General features: G+C 42.3%; 1 protein-coding gene across 1 annotated transcript; it reads right to left on the bottom strand.

Annotated features, from left to right (window-relative positions):
* Positions 1–332: 332 nt before the first annotated feature.
* On the bottom strand, positions 333–22,987 carry LOC139295435 (phosphatidylinositol-binding clathrin assembly protein-like). Its single transcript, XM_070917626.1, has 19 exons — positions 22,858–22,987; positions 16,407–16,549; positions 14,625–14,700; positions 14,095–14,197; positions 13,401–13,494; positions 13,181–13,292; positions 12,315–12,421; positions 10,913–10,954; positions 8,982–9,067; positions 7,906–8,008; positions 7,266–7,399; positions 6,953–7,050; positions 6,646–6,759; positions 6,520–6,550; positions 6,274–6,415; positions 5,020–5,043; positions 4,516–4,572; positions 4,257–4,376; positions 333–404 (listed from the first exon to the last, which is right to left on the bottom strand). Exons 1-19 carry the CDS (start codon positions 22,985–22,987, stop codon positions 333–335), a joined length of 1,788 nt encoding a protein of 595 aa, XP_070773727.1.
* Positions 22,988–24,894: the final 1,907 nt, after the last annotated feature.

The raw sequence follows: 24,894 nt of genomic DNA, 5'->3' as shown, positions 1-24,894 counted from the left end.
GATGACACCTTCAAAATACAACCATTCAAACACAGATACAGCAATAAATTGTCCCACGTACAGTACGTCATCCAATGGGGCTTCGATCACTTTACAGAGAGCACGTCTAAAAACACATGAACGGCATTACCTATATACAGAGGACACAGTAACAGTCAGAGGTTGGCCCAGGATGGATCGAGCTGCGTCGTGGGAGTGAAGTGCACAATGAAAAGAGCATTCAGCTGACGGAGAAAGACAAACCACTGGAACGACGAGTAATGGAGGAGAGTGAAACGACAATTTTTCCAAAGGAGATATCCAAATGTCAGCTGGCGTCTTATTTAGAAACCTCAGAGAATATCTGCCTGCTTGGTGACGATTTCTAACACTGAAGTCTCGCTCTGCTGGTAGTAGAGTCGTAGCTGCAGGGAGATTGGTTTTTGCGTGGCCAGCAGTTACAGTTCAAGGGTGACGATACGATACGCCACCACACAGTCGCGATTCTCTGACGATTTTTGTTAGGAATCACCAGCATGTGCAGCTCCAGCTGTCTGGAGAGGTTTGAGATTCCAGGTCCGATGACTTGGGCCCTTTTTTCTTTTTTGCGTTTTTCGGCAGATGAGTGATCCTAGAGCCACCTTAATTTGATGTCGGGTTGTACAGACTGAGACACGGTCACAATAACACTCACTGCTAAGTTAGTACACGCTACCAGCTTTCATCTCTAACCGAGGAACATGACCCTGTTTATCTCTATGGGAAGGCATGTGCACACAAACACACATACAGTACATGTACATAGAACAGACAATCAATAGAAAACGACTTCATCCCCAATTGATTATTGCCCCTTTCAACTGTACATCCCAGCAATGATTTTAGGTTTTTGTGCAGCAGAGCGTTGTCCCCTCTTCGAAGGTTTGTGCTATATATATATATATATATCGTCTGTCTGTGGGTCTAACTTGACCTTGGCTCTGCCAGAAAAGCCACATTAACATTTAACGTCTCATTAAAGCCGTCCCGTCTCTGGCTGTCTGAATTAATCTGTATGTCGTCCCTACTGGCATTACTCCGGTCGTGATCGACAGACATTACCCTCAGTAGCTTTCAGGCAGTCTGGTCCTCATTTGACTCCCCCGACTGACCTTTAGCTGTCCTGTCCATAAATATTAACACTACATTAACAAACCCCCTCTGTGTTTTAGCAATGTCGTTAACTCCTCCGAGTGATGGTGAGACATATGCTGCGGCAAATACGCTTATCCAGTTCTTTTCTGGAGTGTAAAGGACTTCACAGGAGACTAATGTTGGACAGGACGAATGCTCAGGACATCATACCGTTTGGGAGTTAGACCATTTCTGATCGGCAAGACTGAGGATCGCCTCCTTACTAATATCCAGACGCCTCTCTATGTGGCTCTCAGTGCATTTTTCACTACTTTTAGAGCAGTACGGGTACAACAGAACAGGAGTTTGAACAGGTTATAAAACAAACGGGGAAAAAATAAAACATTCTGTACAGAAACCTGATGTGGACACACAAGAAGTACAACACTACAGCAGGAAACAGCTTCTAAACAGCCTACACAAGGGTGGAAAAGACGAGATTGTATGATATTGCACAGCTGTAGGGGAGCCAAAAAAAAGAACAAAATACACAGTGTGTACAGCACGTCCCCAAGTAGCAAAGTTAGTGTAAGAGGTTGGTTTACATCCAAATGCGATGCCTGGGTCTGGCTCAGTGCTTTCATCAGTTAGTTCCAGTGCAGTAACACATTGGTACCTGGCAACACAGTAATGACATCAGGTACCAAAAGAGAAACACGTACAGTACGTACCCTACACAGCCACGTCCATCCACACACATACACACAAGCGCGCCCGCTAAAATCTATCGTTCCACGCCGGATTCTTAATGTGAAGTTGGCAAGTAAGAACAAATGGAGCTCATAAAAGCATTCAAAACGGTAATGTTGATGCAGCACATTGAAATGTAGAAAAAGGGACACGCACACACGCATTCAAATCAATTACATCTGACATCAGGTGATGGATGACACGCAACCGGGAACCAATCTGAACAAGATGCTAAAATCCCCTACACAGACATACACCCTTGGCAAAGTTCACATTGAGTAAAGTGCCAGCAAACAATCCAATCAGAGAAAGAGACGCGTGTCCCCCCGAGTTTGATTCGGTTGTGGGATGGAGAGGGAAGTGGGTAAGTTTTTTATACAGGAAATTATTGGGATGAGGAGGTCAGGAGGTGGCAACAGAGCTTCTGCGCTTCCACAGAGCTGTCAGTCATCGCAGGTCGTAGTCGCCATTTGAATTGGCAAATCAAACAAGAGGATGAGTGGGACTGATGCGGAGCCTCTGGTGCCCCGGCATAATAGATTCAAAGACAGAGAGATCAGTAGCCACATGGAGAGAGGAGAGGAGATTAGAGAGTCAGGCGACATGGAAACAGACATTTCTTCTTTTATCCGTCCTCTGGTCCTCTCTCCGTCTTCCCCTCCCCTCCCTCTTCCTCTCTGTCCTCTTCTTTCTTCCTCTGGCACTGGATTTGGTTCTGGATTTGTTTTCTTCGACTCTTTCTCTCTCCATCTCTTTCCTCTCGCCTTCTCTCTCTCGGCTTTGCTGCCATGGTTACCACATCATCCCTACATGAAGTGCATCTGCAGAGGACGGAGGGGGGGGGGGGGCATGGAGAGTAATTTAGTTCAACAAAACACCTCATCAAGTGTTCAGGCATCTATTGACAAGCATATTACCTGCCGGTGTGCCAGGAAAACAGCTTCTCAGTATGCATTAGTGCTCGGTAAGCAATTATATTACACTGTTATGTTTTGAATAATTGGTCAAAACATACATGTTTGTTCTCCTGATAGTCTTGTAGCCGTACCAACTGATGACTACACGCTGTGAAAAACACTTTTTTATGTCACACTTGCTGGTCAATTTCAAAACGATCTGACAACATGATTCATCCTGCTTCTTGAAGGGTCCACAGCTTGAACGCTACTTATCAAATCGTTAAGAATAGCAATGAAAGAAGGCATCAATTACTCAAGAAGACTTGCAGACATGAAGCATACATGTTTTATATCAAGTTAGTCCAACACATTTCAGTCATTTTATGATGAAATCATTTAATTTACTCTTATTTGGTCTTCCCAGTTTTTCTCTACATTCCTTGCCTACTTCAGCTTCAGTTACTAATTTCCTACACTTCCCAGAAAAGTGTTCAACCACCAGATGATGACTATTGCTCCACAGCTACTACTTGCCTTTAAGATACACATCCACATAGAATAAAGAGCAGCACGTATCTATTTGGATTGTTTTCCCCCTCACACCGTCTTTATTGCCTCCTAAACATGTCAACATTTATAAAAGATGATTTCCTGAGAGATAGCTGAAAGTATTTTTTAGGCAAGTGCCTCACATTTATGTGTGCAAGTAGGAAAAAAAAGCTTCAGGTCATACTGATGTGTGTGGTGAGGTTAAAATGAAAGTGTTTCAGTAGCAACAGCTCGTAGCTCATAATGTCAAATAAACTAAGGTTTATGAAAAATTCTATTCTCGAAAATTGCTCTGTGTGTGATGTCAGATTAGTCTATAATTTGTCATGTATGTGTGGGACAAAGAAAAATACACAACGAAAATAAAAAAGGACACAGATATGCTGATGAAACACCACCAAACGCAATCTAACAGCATAACAGTATTAAAAAGGCAGATTGTTAAAGAAATAGTTTGACAATTTGTCAATTTGACATTATTTGCTGTCTTGCCAAGATTTACATGAAAAGCTTGATACCACTCTCATAAGGCTACAGCCAGCCGCCACTTAGCTTAGCTTAGCATAAAGACTGGAAACAGGGGAAACAGCTAGCCTGGCTCCGTCTACCAGCACCTCTAAAGCTCACCAATTCACGTGTTATATCTTGTCTCTTTAATCTGTACAAAAAGCAACGACAAGTTGTGGTTGAGGGCCAAGTCAGCTCTTTCCCCCTGTTTCCATTCTTTATGCTAAGCTAAGCCAAGATAACTATGCTGGCTGCTGCCTTACAGTATATTGAAAGGACAAATATGAGAGTGGTATCAATCTTCTCATCTAACTCAGCAAGAAAGGAAATAGGAAATGTCAGCATAGTCCTTTAACTACAGTATGTGGCATGTACTGTACACTAATAAATGTATGTCTGTGTGTGTGTGTGTGTGTGTGTGTGTGTGTGTGTGTGTGTGTGTGTGTGTGTGTGTGTTACCTGTGTCCCCGGGATGGGTCCAAAGGGATTGGTGGGTCTCAGGACAGGCTGGTTGTACATGACAGGCTGTGGGGGCATCATGGGAACGCCCCCCATCTGATGACTCATCTGAGGAGGGAGCTGGTCAGAGGACAGGTGAGTGCAGGTGGACACCAGGGAGAGAAAAAAAATATTTTAGATTTAGAGTAGATGAATTCCAGCAGAATGAATGATTTCTGAATGTATGACTGAGATTAGACTGGAAGATGCCGCTCTTTACCATTCCATACACAGGCACTTGGGGTGTCGTCATGGGAAAAGCCACTGGTGCTGGAGCCTGCACAGAAAAGGAACACAATAGACCACTTTCTGGCTGAGCTACAGTCTTTATCCTAAACATAATCCTGATACTGTCAGCTTTATGTCTAACCTGCCAAAGATGCCCCCCAAACAAAGACAGAAGTGCTTAGACTTTCTTAAACATTTGCATTTGTTTGCATGTGGCAAGACTGAGCTAATCTTGAGCAACAAAAAGAGGTGCAGCATTTAACAAGGTTGAATTTAGGGAGCAGATTGGCGGATGGTGATAACCACGAGGGATGAAACAACAATGCCAAGGCAGCACAATAAGCAAAATAATTCCCTTTTCTTCTGATAATTCATGTATCATCAACAATGCAAACTAATAATAAAAGTGCCACAAGCTTAGATTTTTAAAAAGCAAAGCAGGGAGGTTTCGGGAGAATGAAATCAGGTGCGGAAAGAAGTGAAGAAAGGTACTTACATAGCCAGTATAGATCATCCCATTCTGAGGTAGAGAAAAAGGGAGTTACAACAATAAAAAGCCAAGCTTGTGTCTTTTCTCTAAATGGGCAGAGACGATAAGTAAAAAGACCTTCGCCCATTCCTCATGTTCCAATCACTTCTACTTTCTATTGGAGTCGTGCCTCCGGCTTTCCGAGCCATTTGCTGAATAAATGAGCGGTTTGAGTTGAGAGGTCAATCAGTCGAAAATTAAAAGATGAAACCAGATTGAATGGAAGAGACGTGCGGATAATTAGAGTGGGACACAAAGGACGGAGGCACATTTGGGAGCTCCTTCAAAAGCCCTGAATGCAGCAGTAAAAGTTACGTTTGGCCAACAGGTATATTATATTATGAGTTTCAGTCCAGAATGAGATATCATATCATTAGGAGAAACTGACTTCACTGACAAAATGATGGATGGCACCTAATTAATATAATACAATGCGTCTTCAAAAGGTTTCTGCTAGAGTTCCCAGACAAAAAGCCCACATTTACATTTTTTAAGGCAAAACTCCAATCTGAGACTTTTCTGCTTTTTTCTGTTTTATATCATTATAAACTTAAATTCTTTGGATTTTGGACAAAACCGGCAGTTTGAAAACGACACCTTGGACTCCAGGAAACTGTGATGGACATTTTTCACTATTTTCTGATATTTTAGAGACTAATCAGTTAATTGAAAAAATAATCGTCTGATTTATCGATAATGAAAATAATTGTTAGTTGCAACAATAAAAAGATGACAGGGGCACTTAAAACTGTCATCTGTAAAGCCAATAACTGTAGACTTGAAGTTCAGGGACTCGGGGGTTCAAAGGTTTATTAATCTAAACTTTAAAGGTCCGGCACACCCACACAGGGGTTTTCTAATTACTCAATTAGACCTCTAGTCAGCGACGTGCCGCTCGTTACATGGCAGCAAAGGCAGTGAAACCCGCTTAAACGGAGTGCAGGTGGCACACGAGGCTGATGACTTTAATTTCAGCTTTCACAGAGACACAGAGACACTATGTTCCCCGACAACAAGTCGTGTGAAATACGGGCTTGTTGTTTGCACTGCTGTTTTTGTATATGTGGTATTTTACTTGCTGCACAGAGCAATGAAGTCAAGTCGGAATAAGTGGCACTGTCTTGAGTAGAGGTGTAATCAGGCAACATAAGTGAGTAAGTGAGTAAAAAAAACAAATATGTCCAGAACTTGAAGACCACGTGAATGTAGCTTTTAACTTACCATCTGAGGGATGGGCATGGGTGCAGGTGCCATGGGATGGGTGGTGTGAGTCCAGTTGGTGCTGGTGCACATGGTCTTCGACTGCCAGCCACTTCCTCCTGTTGGCTTCTTCTCTACCAGCTGACTCCACTGGAGCTCCGGCCTGATGCACACACACAAACACACACACACACAGTTTTTACAGGTAATGAAATAATATATAATTAACAGACGGCTGAGTCAAGACGTCAGGAAACTCGCACTCACTTTTTAGCTGGGTTCCCCCCAAACTGCAGATCTGAGAGAAGGAAAAAAAGCAATGTAACATCAGCTGAAAGGAAGCAACACAGCGAGACACGGTTAACGAAGCAATGACTGAATATGTATACTCACTACCAACGAGGTTGGCTAATGAAGAGTCCAAGTCATTGGGCAGCATTTTCCCAGAGTGCAATGGGGCTCCAGGGCTGTGAATGTGAGTGTGTGGGGCTGGCTTCAGCAGGTCACCTGACGTCCAAAGGTTACCATGGTAACATAAAGGAAGAAAAGAGGGGAAATGAGTCAAGAGAATGAAGCAACTGGACATCACTGTCACAGCGTATCCAGCTCTGAGCAGCGTGTGTTAGTGGGCATTTATTTGCATGCTTTGTTGTATGTTTGCATGATTATGTGTGTGTGTCTGGTTGTGTATGCGGGCTACCTCCCCAGGCATTGTTATTGTTGGGCACAGTGTGTGTGGTCTGGATGGGGGTGAAGTTAGGCTGCAGGGTGAACAGCTCACTGGTTAGGTTTGGCACACTGCAGGAAAGAAAATGAGAGAGGAGATTTTGTTTCTCATTTTATTTTTATGTAACCAGAAGAGATTATTCATTTACAATGACAGCCAGGAAAAAGGCCTCTTGTTGGACAACTGGGGTGAAGGGCTAAAATAAAAAACGAGAAAGACAAAACAGAAACCAATAAATACTGTAATATTGCACTTCAAGCTGGACAAACTAAACGTTAAGACTCACTGGTTGTTGACGGGTACGATGGGTGAGTTGGAGAAGAGATCTGTGGCCCCTCCGCTGCTGTTGGCACTGCCCACTGACTGGGTGCTGGGTGACACATTGGGTGTCTGAATGTCGATCACCTTGTGACCGTCCTCCTGCAGGGGAAGCATCAACAGTATAATAATAACATTTCCATGGTTTGTAAATATAACAGAAAACAGGATCTCTCATATTTAGTAGCGTAGCCATTCTAAATATTTCTAGTCCCTCTGCTTTTTATTTGTCCTGCTTCTATGCTTGACTGAAAAAAAAAATCCACTGCAGAGGCTCTTCAGATTGTAACTTCATTTTCATTCTCTGTGCAGCTCTGTACGCTACGGGCCAGCAGCTCGAGACAGACAGTGTATTTCGCTGTACTGCAGGATTAATGCACTTGTCCATTCAACAGTGTGGAGCACAAAAAGACTTGATGTACTGTTTTCTGCACAGTTCACATTCCAGTGTACTTTTTCTCACATAAAAGCAAAAAAACAGCTTATTTGTGGAAAGGTATGGGGTTCCACATTCAGTAGAGCATTGTTGGTGTGTAGTGTTAGCTGTCTAAACCTACCTATATGTGTATGTAAGCTACGAGTTTAAAAATGTCTTGCACATGTCTCGCCTTGTGTTGCTGCAGTCTGTTGTCTTCTGTCTTGTCGTCCATACGGCTGAGAGAGATCCCAGTGCTGGAGAGAGAGGACACCGCACTGGACAAGGTGCTGGATCTGAGGGTGACACACACACACACAAACATATTTCTGCAAAGCCTGCAGAATTGACACGGCTGCAATATTGCTTTGTTTTGTTTGTTTTGACTGAGTTGCACTTTATGGTGCTTTGTAACCTTTACTTTATTTTAACATGACTAAGAATCTGCAGCCACGCTAGCAGCTCTGTGAGGCTGTAATGCTCATTGTAAAGAAAACTGAACTGTCACAGAAACAAAGATTCATCCACTGGGGGCCATGACCGTCTGTACCAAATGTATTGGCAATCCATCCAATAACTTCAGTAATATTTCAGAATGCCATCTCCAAAGCAAGCTGCTAGCATGGCTAAAAGGTTTTCAACCAGTTATAGAAGTAATAGAGTATATAGAAATAGAAGTAGTTGAAGTACTTTTCATCTACTGGATGGGTTGCTATGAAATTTAGTTTGATTCTAAGATCCCGAGAACATTCATGATCCCAAGATGATGAATCCTAATGACTTTGGTGATCCCCTGACTTTTCCTCTCTTCCCCACCATGAGGTTGATACTTGTAGTTTTGAGAAAAATCTGGTACAGACACTCATGTTCCCCTCAGGATGAACTGTAATAACTTTGGTGATGGAGTTCTCATCTTGCGCCATCAACAAGTGAAAACTTTAATTGGTCTAATTCTTTAGTTAATGACCAAAAATAATGACATTCCCATCAGCCTCAGTTGTACTTTGTTTTTAGTGCCAACTAGCAAATGTTAGCATGCCAACACGCTACACTACCATGGTAAACATTACCTGCTAAACATCAGCATGTTAACATGCTGACACAAGCATTTAGCTCAAAGCACCACTGTGTCTAAATACAGCCTCACAGAACTGCTGCGGCAATAACACATAGTAATAATAATTGCAGTAGGACCAGCAGGAGTAGTAATAGTAGTACTGAGTGGCTGGTGCATCAGATCTGAGTATCTTTTTTGTGATCTGATCATACCTGCTGGCGGTGGAGAGGTCCTTGAGCTTCCTGCCCTCCAGAGAGGCTAGATGCTGCTCCAGAGCCTCCAGGAGAGAGCTGGGAGCCTGGGGGAGGGGGGGTAAATGGGGGGTGGGGTGGGGTTGACGGGGTAACATTAGAACCACAGCCAAGTGGACAAAACGGGACACACTGTTTTCTCTCACTCCCATCTCCTCACCTCCTCATTTTCTCTCACATTCGCACCGACACAAAGCAGCAGCAAAATTAAGACATCATCCTCAGATTCATTATCTACTCTACGACAGCTCTTTGTTCTTTTTTTTTGTTTTTTTTTTGCATTTGGTTTCATCAGGTTTGGTTGACCAGCATGCACACATCAGCCTCGGATCATGCAAGCGAGTCCACAGCGGGACTGACAGGTCAGGACAGAGCAGAGCATCGTCGCTGCAGGGCTCCGGAGTAGAAACACAACAAACACATTTCTGAACCGTCTAACGAGCCCATGCAGAGGCCAGCAGTGCACAAACGCTCCCATAAACACACACACTGACACACACGTACACATAAAGAAAATCACAGTCTAAAAATTAAGAGTTAACTCGTGGATTCCTCGTTAGGTTAAAAGTCAAATTAACGTTTTATTCATTTCATTTAGTTTGGAAATTAGGCAGCAACTAAAGAAAAGGAGCTAAGTACCAACATTTTATCCCACTGGAAGCCAAGGAAGTTAACTCCGTGAAATGTAAACGTCTGGTGAAAAACCAGGTATACACATTAAGCAGCTGGCCAGCACTCTTTATTAGAAAACAAAAAGGATGGATGGGTTCATTTTGACCACATGTGATACCACAGTTTTCATCGAGATCCTTACATTTCAGCACCAGAGAACACAATGCAAACACAACAAGCAAAGAAAAGATTTCTCATATACTTATTTTAAGGGGGAAAGAGAGTAAAATGCGAATTCTGGATATCCTTCGTCAGAGAAATCTAGAATATGCTAAAAGTTTAAAAGTAAAACAGACACATATCTAGAGCTCAGTATAGGCATGGGTCACTATGTTGTTGAATAAGGGCATATAAGGTCTTCATAAGCACTACAAACATGACATTAATTTAAATAAGTCAGCCCTTTTCAGTTTGTTACCTGATTTTTCACATTGTTAACATCCAATTATGTGTCCACTGAAAAGGAGAAGTTGCATTTGGGGCCTTTAGCATGATATGCAGTACTTATGATGGCATTATGTACACCTATCCAAGTCATATTTGCAGAAACCTATTTAATAAAAAACCATTCGCTGCTCTCCCCACAGCTAATGCAAAGGGACATAATCTTTTCAGGACAATGATTTGAACACTGCTTATATGGGCAAAACCCTATTTCATAAAGCTGTGCTGACTTATATGTATTATAAGCCTTTGAATGAAGAGACAAGCCTTGATATTTACACTGTGAAAATGCCAGAAAAGACTGCTGGAAAAATGCAGACAGATACTAAGCCCCGGTCATGGACATCTAAAATAGAAATATGCAGAAAAAGGCTAAAAAAAAAATTTGTTATTCAGCCGCATAAATGCTGCTTTCAAAATCTTACCTCAGAGTAAAATTTGTTCTGCAGTGATTCAGATAAGAATAAAATGAAATTCCTGCGCTAATGCTTAGAAATTGTGGGACAAGAAATGTGGTTCAAGGCTATTTGCAGGTCTTCATTTATTGTTTCCTCTCTATTCTAAACTCTGTTCAGAGAGAAAAGGAGAAAAGGCGAAGGAGTTAAGGAGAGTGAAGAAGAGAGGAGGAGGACGGGGCAGCTGCAGTGTGGGCAGGTCTGTAGGGTGAGTAGGGAACGGGAGCGTTTAGAATGAAGCATTATGGGATTGACTTGACGGATTTAAATACTGGTTGACTGACTGGTTGATTGACTGATTGAGATGAGATGTAGACTGACCTGTGTGAGATCGGGGCTGTCGCCCTGATCTATCCCAACTCGCTGTGTCACAAAAAAGGAGGGGAGGGGTAGGGGAGGGAGGAGGGAGGCAAAATAAAAAATAAACCAAATGTAATAATAAAACAAGGAATAAACCAAAAAACCCAACAGAGTAAAAAAAGGGAAGAGGCGTGTGAAGGAGGAAGAGGAGGAGGAGGAGGAGGAGGAGGAGGAGGGAGAAAGAAGAATCAAACCCAAGCATTCATTACTTCATGCAGTGGCTGGAAAGGAAAACAAATAAAAGACAACAGAGGAGGAGGGGAGGAGGGCGCATGCACACGCATACAAACACCTATATACACACAGTATATGTACACACACACACTTATAAGTACACACACACGCTGAGATCTGGAGACTGGTTTGAAATGAATGCTGAGCACACCGACTGATTGAACAGGCAGGGCGGAGAGGGCAGACAACAGGTCACGTGACTGCGAGGTAAGAAACATCCAAAAGGAAGACACTCAACTAATGTTGACTTTGAACAGAAGGACAAGGGAGGGACACAGATGACACACAAACAGACAAACACACATTTTGTTAGACAGGTAAAATGAATGGGTCCTTAAAGTCAACGTTAGTCTGTTTTGTTTTTTGTTTTTTGTTTTTGGATCGAGCGGCTGCACCCCAAACCTTCTTCCAAATGGGAACGAAACCAAGCAGAGAGAAAGCCTTTGAAGATGGCGCGTGGGAAAATGCTACGCAGTCTACAGAGGATACAACTGTTTATATTCACTGTCAAAGCCTAGCATGGACTGCAACTGTTAATTGGATAACAGCCATTATAAAGAAAATCCTTTTTTTTAAAAAGAAAATGGAGGAAATAAAATAAGAGGAAGAGGAGACAGAGATAGTGATAGAAAAAGAGCTTGCTTGGGCATGCAGTGCAGGCATGTGAACAGGCAGCACGCGAAGGGGTCCCTCAACTGGAAGCTCTACATGAGTGGCTCTCTGATAGGCTAAGACTCAGCCATTAATCATTGTCTTGGAGTAACCCCCTCCCCAGGTCAGGGCAAGAGTAGGACAGAAACAGGAGAAAATCTAGAGGCAAAAAAAGACTTGGAAGATTAAAGAGAAGAAGCCCCCCCCCCCCAGATACTGATCTACGGTCAGTTTCAGGTTTGGGAATATCGACCGTAAATCAGGATCCCGAGGGTAACAGTCAACAAGTCTGGAGCAAATCTCAACAGGTTAAAGTGGGTTTTCTCTGCAAATTCTTCTGAGAAAAGGGAGAAAATTATAAAAGAACATGGAGTTTATGTGTGGAGGAGAGGAGACCGTCGAGATTCGCTCCAGACAGATATTCTCGCCCCCTCTCTTGTTTCCTCTGTGGAGGAGCAGCACGACAAACAGACGTTACCTCTGCCACTTTGAGAAACTCGGACAGTTTGGTCATCCGGTTGAGGAAGGTCTTGTAGATCTCCAAAGCTTCTTTGCACTGGTTCTTCTTCATGTCAAAGTATTTCTCTGTGTGTCAGAAGCCCAGAATGAACATAGGATCAATATTTAGTCACAAATTAGGTAAAAATACGTAAATACTTGGTTAGGATTTATTTTAACCCACTTAGGTGCTAGACGATGATGTCAGAAAGCGTATACAATCACAAAAACTGCCTCTGGTTCTGATTTGATCTCTTTGGTTCTGATACCGGGTGCACATCTTGTGTCCATGCAGGCTGAAATAAATTCCACGTGGAGTCCCAGTTACTAACCATAGTTGAAGCATCTATCATTTTCTGTTGTGACTCTATTCTGTACACACGACATCTATTGCACGTCTGTCCACCCTGGGAGATCCCTCCTCTGCTGCTCTTCCTGAGGTTTATTCCATTTTTTCCCTGTTAAAGGTTTTTTTTCCCCTCATTTCAATCGAGGGTCTGAAGACAGAGGGTGTCGTAGATGTACAGATTGTAAAGCCCCCTGAGGTAAATTGTGATTTGTGATATTGGGCTATATAAATAAAATTGACTTGACTTGTTGAAGCACCTCGGATCAGGTCAATTAAGTATTGAATCATTTAATGAACTCGTCACTAAAGACTCACTCACTTATAGTCTTTAATTGGACTTTGAGAGACAGTCAGAGGAAAAAATTGATTTCCCCTTAAAGGAAGATTGAGTGGAGTCATAGTCTTGTGATCTCGACATCAGAGGCAGATTACTGCATAACCACCAAACGGACTCAATAGAGACTGACTCTGGTGTGGTGTATGTGTGGTGGTTTTACCCAGCATGTTGATGACCCCTTCGTTGTAAGCAGCAAACAGCCGTATGGAGTCTTTAAACAGCAACATGAAAGCTGTGTTGATCACTCCATTGGTCAGCTCGTTGGAGTTGGGCTGGAAACAGGAAAGAAAGACAGAAAGAAAAGAAAAACACTGAGATCAAGATACTGCAGTGACTTCCGCTGTCTTTTACTAACAAGTCTTTAAGTCAGTCATGTTTACCTGGAAGTCCAGCAGTGCATCCAGCTGGTTCTGAATGGTGGGCAGAGTCTTGATCAGCTTCTCTGTGTTCATGGTGCGCATCACACCGTCGGCCCTGGTAACAAACAAGAATACATGCACACAAACACGCATGCAACACACACACAGGACTTATCAGACCTGCAGACTGAAGTGCGTATGTGTGGAAGGAGGTCCTTTACAACCGAAAGGGGGGAAAATAACACCAGTACAGGCTCTTAGTGTGGATTAGGAACAGGAAACACATGTTGATTTGTTCATTTTGAAAGAAAAACAAACAAACAAAAGTTGAATTTATAAGCAAAAAAGGGACAAAACAGTGAGGTAGTTTGCCACTACAGCCTTATTTTGGTCTGGTGTGACCAGTAGCTTATGGTGGCTAATGTTAGCTAAATTGTTAGTTAACAAACTTTATAGGTGGACATTACTGGGTCTGACTTTATGACTCTTCTACTTGTGATAATGTTTAGCAAATTACATTTTAGCATTTAGCCTTTTTTAGCATTTACCATTAGGCTCACTTTAAGGAAAAATAGAAAATCTATCTGCTTTAACTGAAGTAGAGCATGGAAATAAAACTGCCATCTGCTGAAAAGTTGAAAATAATATTAACATCCTTTTTGGTTAAAAAGGCCCATAATTCTCCTCCATATGTAGAGTGTGTAGAGTTTGTTACCCTCTCTTCATCTTGGTGAAGTCCACTGCTGCTAGTCTGTAAGACATGGCTTTTTCATTCAGGTAGCGGCTGTAGCGTCTGATGAAAGTGGACATGTTATACCCTGGGGGGGACAAAGAGGGGGTGCTGCAGTTAGAGACTGATCACCTTGGCCTGTTCTCAAACCAGATTAAGAAGCCATAATCCCTTCCATATGAAGTGGACTAACTTCTCTATAAGCAATCTGATTTTCCGCAATGTGTCAAACTGGCCCTTACGCCATCTGACGTTGAGATTTATTTATTTTTATTCTCAAATATATTTAATAACAAAGTCACTGAGCATGTGTTTCCATTTTCAGTAACATGCAGCAGCTTCTTGTGCCAAACAAAAGGCACATTTGTCTGTAGCTTTTCAATCCTGGACCGTAGCCTTCCTTTGAAATGGTCTCATTGATAGAGTTACAGAGCCAGGGAGAGTCCGACATAAAGTCATTTTGTTAGACGTACAGCACTGCTGAGTATACAAACAGCCAAATGGCATTAAATCACCTTGTAGTGCAGCCTTATCTAGAAAGTTGTTGAGGTTGAAGAGCGTGTTTCTGGAGGCAAGGTACTGCATCAATCTCTGATGGAAAAGGACGGAGGAAAAAGAGTTAGTGACTTATCTCATGCTGTCAATATCAAGTCATGTCCACATAGACACAACAGCAAAGTGAAGAGTTCATTTGTAGACAGGAGATGCAGCTTTACAAGCATTTCACAGAGGCCGTGTTTGTTGACTTAAAGAGTCATGAAATGGAAACTTTGACTTCCTCGAAAACTGTAGCTGCCCTTTAGGTCAGGGCTTGACGCAGGTAACATAGGTGGAGTTAGCCGGTAAAATAGCAGATCACATGCTCCACAACAACCAGAAAGATGCAGAAAATCTAATGCCAAATACTGATAATGCAGCAGCTGCAGAACAGCAGTTTTACTTGTACATTTAACAACAACAATTCTTGCCAGGTTGGAGCAGGTCAACCAGCACATGTCGCGGCCCATTTTAGCATCGAGTGCTGACTCCAGCTACCCACACAAGTTTTGGCTCATCTTGCACAAGCATTAACAAAACTCCTGAGCAATAAAACTTCTTCCCCTGCTATCAATTTACAGAGCCTTTCTCTCTTTAAATGACGTCCCATTGGTTTGCAGTTTACAGCGGTCCCATTCCAGCACCCTGTTTTAACAGGAAATACATCACCTTACATTAAGGAAGTAAAGGTGCGGGGTCATGGGGCTTAAAACCTCACAATGTTTCTGTTTAGGTGAACAAAACATCATGTTACTACTCATGTTGCAAAAAGCTCTGTTGTTTGAGTACTTTGAGAGGGTCGGCGTGCCCGCTGTGATCTCTGCCACAGACTCCCTTTCTAGCCTGAGACGCTCATCATTTAACATATTTTTGTTGTTGCAAAAATGTTTTGGTTGTTGCTCTTGAAGTGTGAGCAGTGTCGGGAGTTGACTTCGTCCCGCCGGCCGTTGAAATGTCAACGGGGTACCTCATCACTCCTTGTCAGACACATGGAAGATACAGCTTCAAAGAAACTCGCTGAAAAGAGTTGGAGAGAAATTGCTACAACCTGGCGAGCAAAATGTCAGGACAGATCAACAACTCGAGCTAGCCGATTGGCAGAGGTTCACGTCGGTGTCTCTCTCATGTTTGTGTGTTTGGAGGCGCAGAGAGTATTAGATTGTACAAGAAATGTTTCATCCTTTTCTTGGCTCCTCATCATCATCATCGAGGGCTGAAAGTAACGATTATAACATTATTGATGAATCTGTCAATTTTCCAGATTAAAAGATGAATCATTTCGTCAATACAATTATGAAATATCAGAAGACAGAGAGAAATGCCAATCACAGGTTCCCAGGACCCAAGGTGTCTTCAGATTGCCTGTTTTGTCGACTGAAACCCAATTCAATTTACAATAACATAAAACAGTTGGGAAGCAGCGAATCCTCAAATTTACGAAGCTAGTTCCCTCAAGTGTTTGTCTTTTTGCTTAACAAAGGACTTAAATAATTAATAGATTATCTAAATTGTTGTTGATTGGTTTTCTGTAAACGTAACGTTTGTAACGTAAAAAGACATAACGTTTGTATGACTTTAACTCTCATCTGTAGCTTGTTTGAATGGAATTATTTCACCTTTCGTTATTTGTGACCTCAAAAAAATGAGAGAAAATCGATTGTGATGATAACTGACAAACTGCTTTCTTGTCATCATGAGAATTTGAAAATCAATCATCTTCGCGCCCTCTGGTCTTCCATACATTGGTGTGTTCAGCTCACCTCGTTGCCGTACATCATGAGGTGGTGTGTGGTGATGAGCGCTTTGAAAACCACTATCCAGCTGTTGCTGGCTGTGCGCTCCAGCAGTGTGTCTGCCAGGTGGGGGATGCTGACGTTCAGCTCATTGGTGCAGTGGATCAGGTCTGGAAGACACAAAAACAATAACATAAAACTCTCTGGACGTACAGAGAGAAGAGTATAAACAAGCAGTTATAGAAATAAGAGGGTAAAGTTGCAGGTTTGACTACTATCAACATTCATGTGTCCTTAAACTCAAATCCTGCCTGTTCAGGTACTGTAAGTCACTGTGAATAAAAGCACCTGCCACATGTCAAAATGATTACTTATATCCTTTGAGAGCTCACAGGTTGAGTAATTATGAATCGATGGAATGAGTGAACAACCACGATGTCTGCAGTCGTATCGACCGGTGCATTAATTTTGACTCACTCAATATCAGCACACAGATCAATGAACAAATGATTATTTAATAATGGAGACGTTATAGACAGATGAATCAGAACCGGGTGCTACTGTATCACAGAATCCATTATGTGGCTGTAATTCAACAGTGCTACCTACCTGCTCCACCAAAACGCCAATAAAAGAGCAACTCAGAAGATGGAAAGTTACATTACGAGGTCAGTCCTGTTCCACCACAGTCAACTCAAGGGACGAATAATTAAAAAAAACTGTCAATTGAATAGACTGATAATGAATAATGAGTTTTCTTCCAGGGCATCTTTGTTAGCGGTGGACTAAAGCTAAAGCTGGGTTGACCCCGGCGTTTACAACAATATGTCTCAAAAATAATTAAATGCAGATGATAGGTGACTCCTAATTCAGCAGTGAACTCTACACGTACAACTAGGACACATTGGTGGAAACACTGGCCTAAATTCTTTAAGGATTTCTCTGGTTTAAGATCAAAATGTGAAGTATGTTCTCCGTCTGTTTAATCTCAAAGATTTACTGACTCCTAGTTAAAGAACTAAGCATTACGGGGTTTTTTCTGTGAACATGACCTTGTGCGTTTCACAGTAAAACCCTTCATATAAATGGACTGTAGTGTGCACTCGCTGTATACTGGCTCTGTGTAATCTGTGCAGTGACATTCATTGGCAAGTTTAAGATGTTTTCCTGGATAAACGTATTACATTTTTCTCACTACTTTGCTCTGAAAATCCCTGTTTAGCTGAATAAACACAATGTTCCCAGTCGTACTTTAAAAACTGAGATTGTGCAGATAATAATATTGGTGTAAATCTAATTTAGTGATAGAACATTGGAACAAAGATGATAAAATAACACAGAAGGAATATATCACAAATGTGACCAGATGAGATGCAAACAAAGTAAAATATAAAAAACCTCTCATGTCAAAAACTTAAAAATCAAGATGAGAAGCAGCTTTACTTGAATTTGACAGCACAACAAGTAAAGTAGCTAAATTAAAAAGGCCCCGATGCAGAGTGAAACCACTGGGGGAGTGAGAGGAAGTGAACTTGTATTCAAAGACAGACAGAGAGAGAATTTGTGTGAGTTACTGCGAGAAAACTTCAGTCAGTTTGGTTTCTGAGGCAAACCCTTGGTCTGTTTCTTCCACAGGATCAGAGGTTATCAGGGTTTACTTGAAAGCTCTGTGATGTTTTCCCGCTGAAACGCTGGATACCAAAGAGTCCCAGTTGATATCACGGTTAAATGTTTAATGCATGTCAAAGGCACCCGGAGCACCCGCGATTCACCGCAGCTAATGCTTCAATCCTGTTCAGCTTGACTTTATTTTATGTTATTTTTGAGTGTGAAAACATCAGCGGCAGCAATGCGGCTTATAATGACTGTAACAATATTGATTATAGTCCGACTTTGCCTGTCTTTAAATATCACTGCAGTCAGACTGTCAGACTCTCACTTAGCGGCATTAACGTCATGACATTTGGTCTCCTGCGTTCCAAATATAAAAGTCTACTTCTAATAGCTGACAGTGGAGAGTGAAACAAACCCAGCACATGATTCCCAAACAAACACATTTTGAATTGAATTTTTGAAGCATATGTACCTGACTGCTATAAATCTGACCACTGAAGTACATAAAAATGGCTACAACCCTGGATTCTCCACTATTTATCCCTTTATCTCCTTCTTCTCTAATTAAATCTCAGGGCATTAATACCAAAACCGTACATGGTAATGGTAGAGTTCAGTCATGCTTTACACATTGTTAATGTTTTGTTTGTGCATTTCCTTCTGGCTCAATAGTTAATGAGACTTCATTGATTCCAACTAATTAATGTTTCTTGTCAAAAGTGAACACACACAAACACACCAGTAAGGTCGACGCGCAACACACTTTTAGCGTTACACTAGCGGGCGACCACTTTGGTCCAGACTGAAATATCTCAACAACTATTGGATGGATTACCATGAAATTTGGTACACACACACATTCATTCATTTTAACGACTTTTGTGATCCCTTCACTTTTTAATCTAGCGCCATTATATTATATTGGGAGGAAATATAAGGAAAGTAAGGAAATATTACATACTATAATACATTGCATACATAAAAATAGTACTGTAAAATCATTTAAATGTGCAGTTGGAATGTATTTCTGTATTATGTTTTCTATTCTGTTTACAGTTTGTTCAATTAACCAGCAAGAAAATGAGTCAAGAGTCTAAAACCATTCGAGTCTTAGGTCTATATTGGGCTCTGTTAGCTATCCGTCTTTAACGCTAGACAAGGACAGAATAATCAACATGTTAGCATTTAGCACAACGCACCACTGTGGCTAAGTACAGCCTCACAGGTTGTTTAAAGACACTATTTTACGTTTTGCAGAGTAATAGCAAAGCACTCATGCTTCTACTTCAGTACAATTACACCTAAATAAAAGAGCTTATTCAGTCAAATATCTCCATGCTGGGTGCCCCTCTTATGTATTCCTTCGGCGATCATACATCAGCTAGGATTTAATCATCGGTGTGTGACAGTGTAGATAGCCACAGGGATGTGATGAAGTATCGACTGTATGATTGCCAACTGGGATTATTGATAAGCTGCAGTCCACGCAGGATATAATGAACATCAATAACACAATTTAAAATATAAAACCAATGTCTTAAGGTATGTGTGACTGGAGGGACTTCTTCAGACAAAGACATTTACTGTAATGTAATAAAAACTTTATTCAAGATGTTTTAAGACCTCGGCTTCAGATAAAGGGAGTCATTTCAGGACCTGAAATTGCATTGAAATTTAAGGTCATCACACTGGTATTTCACTGGTATGAAATGCAATAAATTCTATTGGTGCGGCTTTATTGTAGTTTTTGTTATTCTCAACACCTTTTGTTATTTTTGCAAACATCTGCAATTCATAACTAGTACAGTCATGACACACAAACAAATCATATGCTGAATAACAAGTAACTGTGTTTTCTGGACAGAAGGTCATTTTTGGCCTGATTACTATTCTACGTGTGATGAATCTGGTCTCTATCGCCTCTCTCTACCATCTCAGCCATGCAGAATATTGCCTAGTGAAAGTGAGATCCCATTACTCCGTCTGTCATGCTCATCACTTGCTACGGGGTGGTAAATAATGAACATTGGCCGAATATATGTCACCAAACAGTCTGTCAAGGTCATGACACTACAAGAAAGAAAAAACAAATTAGATGAGACCTGCGTTTGCTCACTCTGAATAGCTTCAATGACCATCATTGCATTTGATTTATCACGTGTTCATCAGCAATTCGTCTTTTCTTCACACTGCGCCTGGCAAGGATGGATCAATAACAAGTTTAATAAATTTTAAAAGGTATCAAACCTCTCAGATTATGTAAATCCAGAACCACAGCCCAGGTGCAGAAACAGACAAACGTAGCCTAGGTTATCTGCAGTGGATATGACTTCAAACCCCACTGATGTGCTGCTTTGCTAGTATCCTCTGTTTCATTATATTTTATTCCTTTAGGCCCATTCTGTCACCCACATTGATTTTGTTCCATTTTCTGATGTCAGTCCTGCTGAGGGCTTTCATGCACCCTTCCATTACCTCAAAATACTGCCACTTTTTATGACCCTATTTAGGCAAGCAGAGTAAGAAAAGACCCTTAAATCCAACAGTGGTCTGTGTGAGTTGCACAAAGAGAGCGTGGGTCACACACATCTGAACACCTGGAGATCGACCCACAGTCTTGTACAGCTGACTCAGTTGAGTTCATTGCCTTTTCTTTGCATTGTTCTCCTCTCAGCCGGTCGAGGGATTCACTGACCTCCTGATCCCAAACACACTTCCTTCCTGTGTCTTTCCCCTAACCTTAAAAGTGCAGCCTCTGCACTCAATAAACGCCGGAGAGTCGTATGTTATATCATGTCCTGGATGGAGCAGAGGGGCCCCCTCTAAGAGGAAATAGAAAGTGTTTTATTGTGGAAGCTAGCTGTGTCTATTAGAACAGCTGCATCTGAATGGCTCAAAGTACAAAACATTCATTCAGCTAAAAATTCAATTCAAGCTTCCAGGGGGTGAATTGAGCCAGGCCTACAGTTTCTACTTCGGCACAGAGCTTTTTATTCCACTAATGATGAGAATAAGAGCCGGATCAGACCAAAACTGCCTCGTGTAACCCCCCTCGACCAGAATAAACCGACCCACTCTAAGAGAAACTTCATTGTCCTTGAGGCCGGTGGTATAAACCTCTTTATAATCCATTTGACAGATAAAAATTTGTCATGTAAATGCTCCGGTTCTATTTTTAGAAAATATGCTCTCACCCTTGAGTTACGTGACATTTAATAGTTTCTGAGAGACTCAGACTCGTGTCGGGTGCTGAAGGTGGACGACCTTCTACCATTTAATAACTGCAGGGGTGCCATGTTCTTATAAAACTGTGGCTTCTTATAAAACTGTGGCACAACAATAAACCAACAAACCACTTGATGCCCACTTGATGGTTATTTTCTTCAGCACTTATAACAATACTTTTCTTTAGGAATTAAAAATGTAATCTCAGTCAGTGTTAGTCAGCCAACGTACTGTAGAAATCCTCTAGTTTCCATCAGCCTCACATGTGGCTACAGCAGTATTACCACTGAAAACCTAAATAATTTGCTTTCACTGGTGGTCACCATCAAGATAAGGAAATCAAAGCAGCAGTGATTACCCAACGTTGCGATTCAAGGTTGACTTTTTTCATCGTAAGTGCATTTACAAACTTGCGTCTGGGCCTTCTCGGACACTTTGGTGGCCTTTTTTAGTGATAGTGATACCCCTAATTTAGATGTATCGTGTTGTGGCGCCCGGTGGCACATCTTGTGAGGGAGCCCAGAATTCCCAGTGTCACCTCTGCTGTGGACGCGACTGACTAATCCACTGCCAAACTTGCCGGCTGACTGGCTGGGTGTGTGGCTGGATGACTGACTCTCAGGCTGTTTGGCTACCCGCCTTGTTGTGTCTCTCAGACTGATTTATCCACATTTCCTCTTGATTAGCCATCTTGCCACCCCCCCCCCCCTCTCCCCCTCTCCTGTGTCTATGTCTGTCTGTCTGTCTTTCCTAGCTGCTTTCTGACTTGCCTGTGAGTGTAACTGGCAGCAGCATTGATTACGCCTGCTCTCCATCGATCATGTCAAGTAATTATAGTCAGGCAGAAAAGCCACCTAACCTAATAATCACTGGTAAAAATCTACATGTGAGGAATCCTCTTCCTCCATGTGTATATAATTGCTGCAGTTTGCACACACACAGGTAATTAGCAGAATGAGGAGATAAAGAATCTGTACTGACACCAGCATTGCTCTGCTTAAACGCCTCATTTTAACACCCACCAGCGGAGCCACAGCACACACACACCGACTCTCTCTCCTCCAGCACATCAGGACAGCAGGAACACACACACGTTAATGACAATAATGCACCAGAGGACATGACAGTGAACTTGAACGTGAAACTGTGGAAATGAAGGGAAAATGTTGATGGTGATGCTGCAGGAATAAAGCACACTCTGTACTGAAGTGTCTCCAGTTGCCGCTTGGTAGAGGCGTTAATAATGGATAGGCCTTACACTGTAAAGCGGCTGGTTGCAATATGATTAGCCTATAGCAGAGTGGCCTATTTCCCCTGAATGACATGCACTAACAGCACCTGGCTGATTGCCCCACGCCTTATATTAAAATGTACTGCCTGCATTAATGGCCGGACACGTTGCAAGTGTATCTGCTTTTCTGCGTAAATCCCATTTTAATCTAAGGGAATGTAATGGTGCCTAATTAAAGAGGCTGCAAACATAACCGGGCCGGATGAGGGAGAGAGAGAGGGGGGCGGGGAGGTGGTGGTGGTGGTGGGGGGGTGTTTATACAAGCTATCCTTTGTGAGGAAAGATGCTGGTAGCTTTGATGCATGCATGCTATCTATACAGTAAGCAGTGATGGTATGCTTAACCTACAGTCAAGGTGTTTCTTCTTGGGTCCGCTGACTTCATGCGTCGTGGCCTTGCAGACGGCTTTGCTGATGGCAGACCCGGTCATGCTGTGCTGCGCGGCGGCGATCCGGTCCGTCAAAGACTGTCCCGACATGTTACTGAGGAGGTGGTGGTGGTGGTGGACGAGGAGGCAGGCGGAGTGATGGTCGAGTCCGGGTGGGGGGATCCGGGGAGGACGATCAAAATGTCTTTAGCGGCAGGGAGGAGGGTAGTGCCCTCTGCGAGAATCGGCCGTCTGAGCAAGTGGAGGAGGAGGAGGAGGAGGAGGAGGACAGCAGCGTACACCGGCGAGGATCCGGTGGGAGAATTCATGCGGCGGCCAAATAAAACATAAGACGGTCACATCCAGGGAAGCATGGACTATTCAGTCGACGGCATCAGGATGAGCCAGCTGCAGAAATGAAATATTAGCCCCCCCCCAAAAAAAAAATCAGAGCATCAAACGCAGCTTTAGCAGGCTGTAATAATATAAGACAATGTAGGCTACAGTGAGCTGAAAGGTATCCCTGAAATAGCCGCTGAGATGCCGGCTGAATCCGAAATAACGATGGCAATAATCGAAAGACTACCGGTGATTATTATCACATCTATGCGGCATCCCCTATGACTGAAGACTCTTCAAAGACGATATGAACCAGCATTGTCCTTTCCCTTTTCCCCCCCTCTTCTTCGCCCGGTTTCTCCTCTGAATGTGCGCAGAGATCCGACCGCAAACACCCCTCTGATCCACACAGCACCCCGCGCTGGCTGCATCTACCCTCAGCCGCTTTTTTTTTTTTTTTTTTTTATCCCCCCCAGTCTTTTTAATCTTCTTACAAAAGGGTGTATTTCTGTGTTGAGGTTGCCGATAGGCCAATTCCGATTTTTTTTTCTTGTGTGTGTGTAAAATGGCAGTACATGAATCAGGTGACTGGGAAAGGAGGGCGATTGGGCCACTTCTCCGGGTCCGGGGGAGGGCATCTTAAAGCAGAAGGCTGCCCCCGGTTTTTCATGTCAAGGCAAGGCATCAGCTGGTTCATCACCTCGGTGCTCATGAGGAAGTGGGGGCTCAAGAGTGAGATGTGGAAACTCTCCCTGATTACCTGCTGTCCAATGAAATGTAGACACATAGGGAGGAAAACCCAACATCTACACATCATGATTCCTACTGTCTGTTGTAGCCTATTTTATAGTGATTTTTATGGCATTGCAGTATATTCCTATAAGACTCCCACAGTTTACAGTGATACCATAATGAAATCCCAGTAAACATAGCCTGTAACATGCCTGTGACGGTCCCCATATGGTGACATGTCTTGTGTTGCCTTATTCTATGATTTTACAGGAATGTTCCACTTCGTGTTCATTTGGTTCCAACAACATTCCCAGTATGTGTCTAATTGAGATTTCATGGTTAAGCAAACACCAGCAGGGAGCATTCAGTGATGGTTTATTTTAAAGACCAACATCTGAAGAGGGTTTTTAAAGGTTCTGGTAATGAGAAAATCATTTTCTATAGGAGCCACATCTTTTATTACAAGGAGTATTATTGGATTAGACAGTTAAAGACAAATTTACTGGGAAACTGTAAGGAAACGTTATTTGGAAACCTCATGGAAATGGTCTCTTAAACCTTTACTATATCTGTGAAATACTTGAGTGTATTTATACTCTTTTGAGGCATATGTGCAACCTCCTTCAGAAGAAAGTTGCCTTTTTTTTTAGTATGGCATAGGAGATACTGCTCTCTAGGACTGCAACTAACGATTATTTTCATTATCAATTGATCTGCTGATTATTTAGTTGCATTGATTAATTGTTTGGTCTGTAAAATGTCCGTTATAATTTCCTAAAACCCAAGGTGACATCTTCAAATGTCCTGTTTTGTCTGACCAACAGTTTAAAACCCTAGACCCAATTTGTTCCCCTCATGTATTAGCTATCCGAGTAGTTGGCGGGCTGCCATCTTTGTTTTGAATTCAGACAGAAACGTGCAACTTGGGAAATCGGTTAAAAATATAT

This window comes from Enoplosus armatus, chromosome 13 (genome assembly GCF_043641665.1).
Source record: "Enoplosus armatus isolate fEnoArm2 chromosome 13, fEnoArm2.hap1, whole genome shotgun sequence".
In the NCBI taxonomy this organism is placed as follows: Eukaryota; Metazoa; Chordata; class Actinopteri; order Centrarchiformes; family Enoplosidae; genus Enoplosus; species Enoplosus armatus.
The sequence above is the reverse complement of the archived record's forward strand: the minus strand, read 5'-3'. Positions and strand labels throughout refer to the sequence as shown.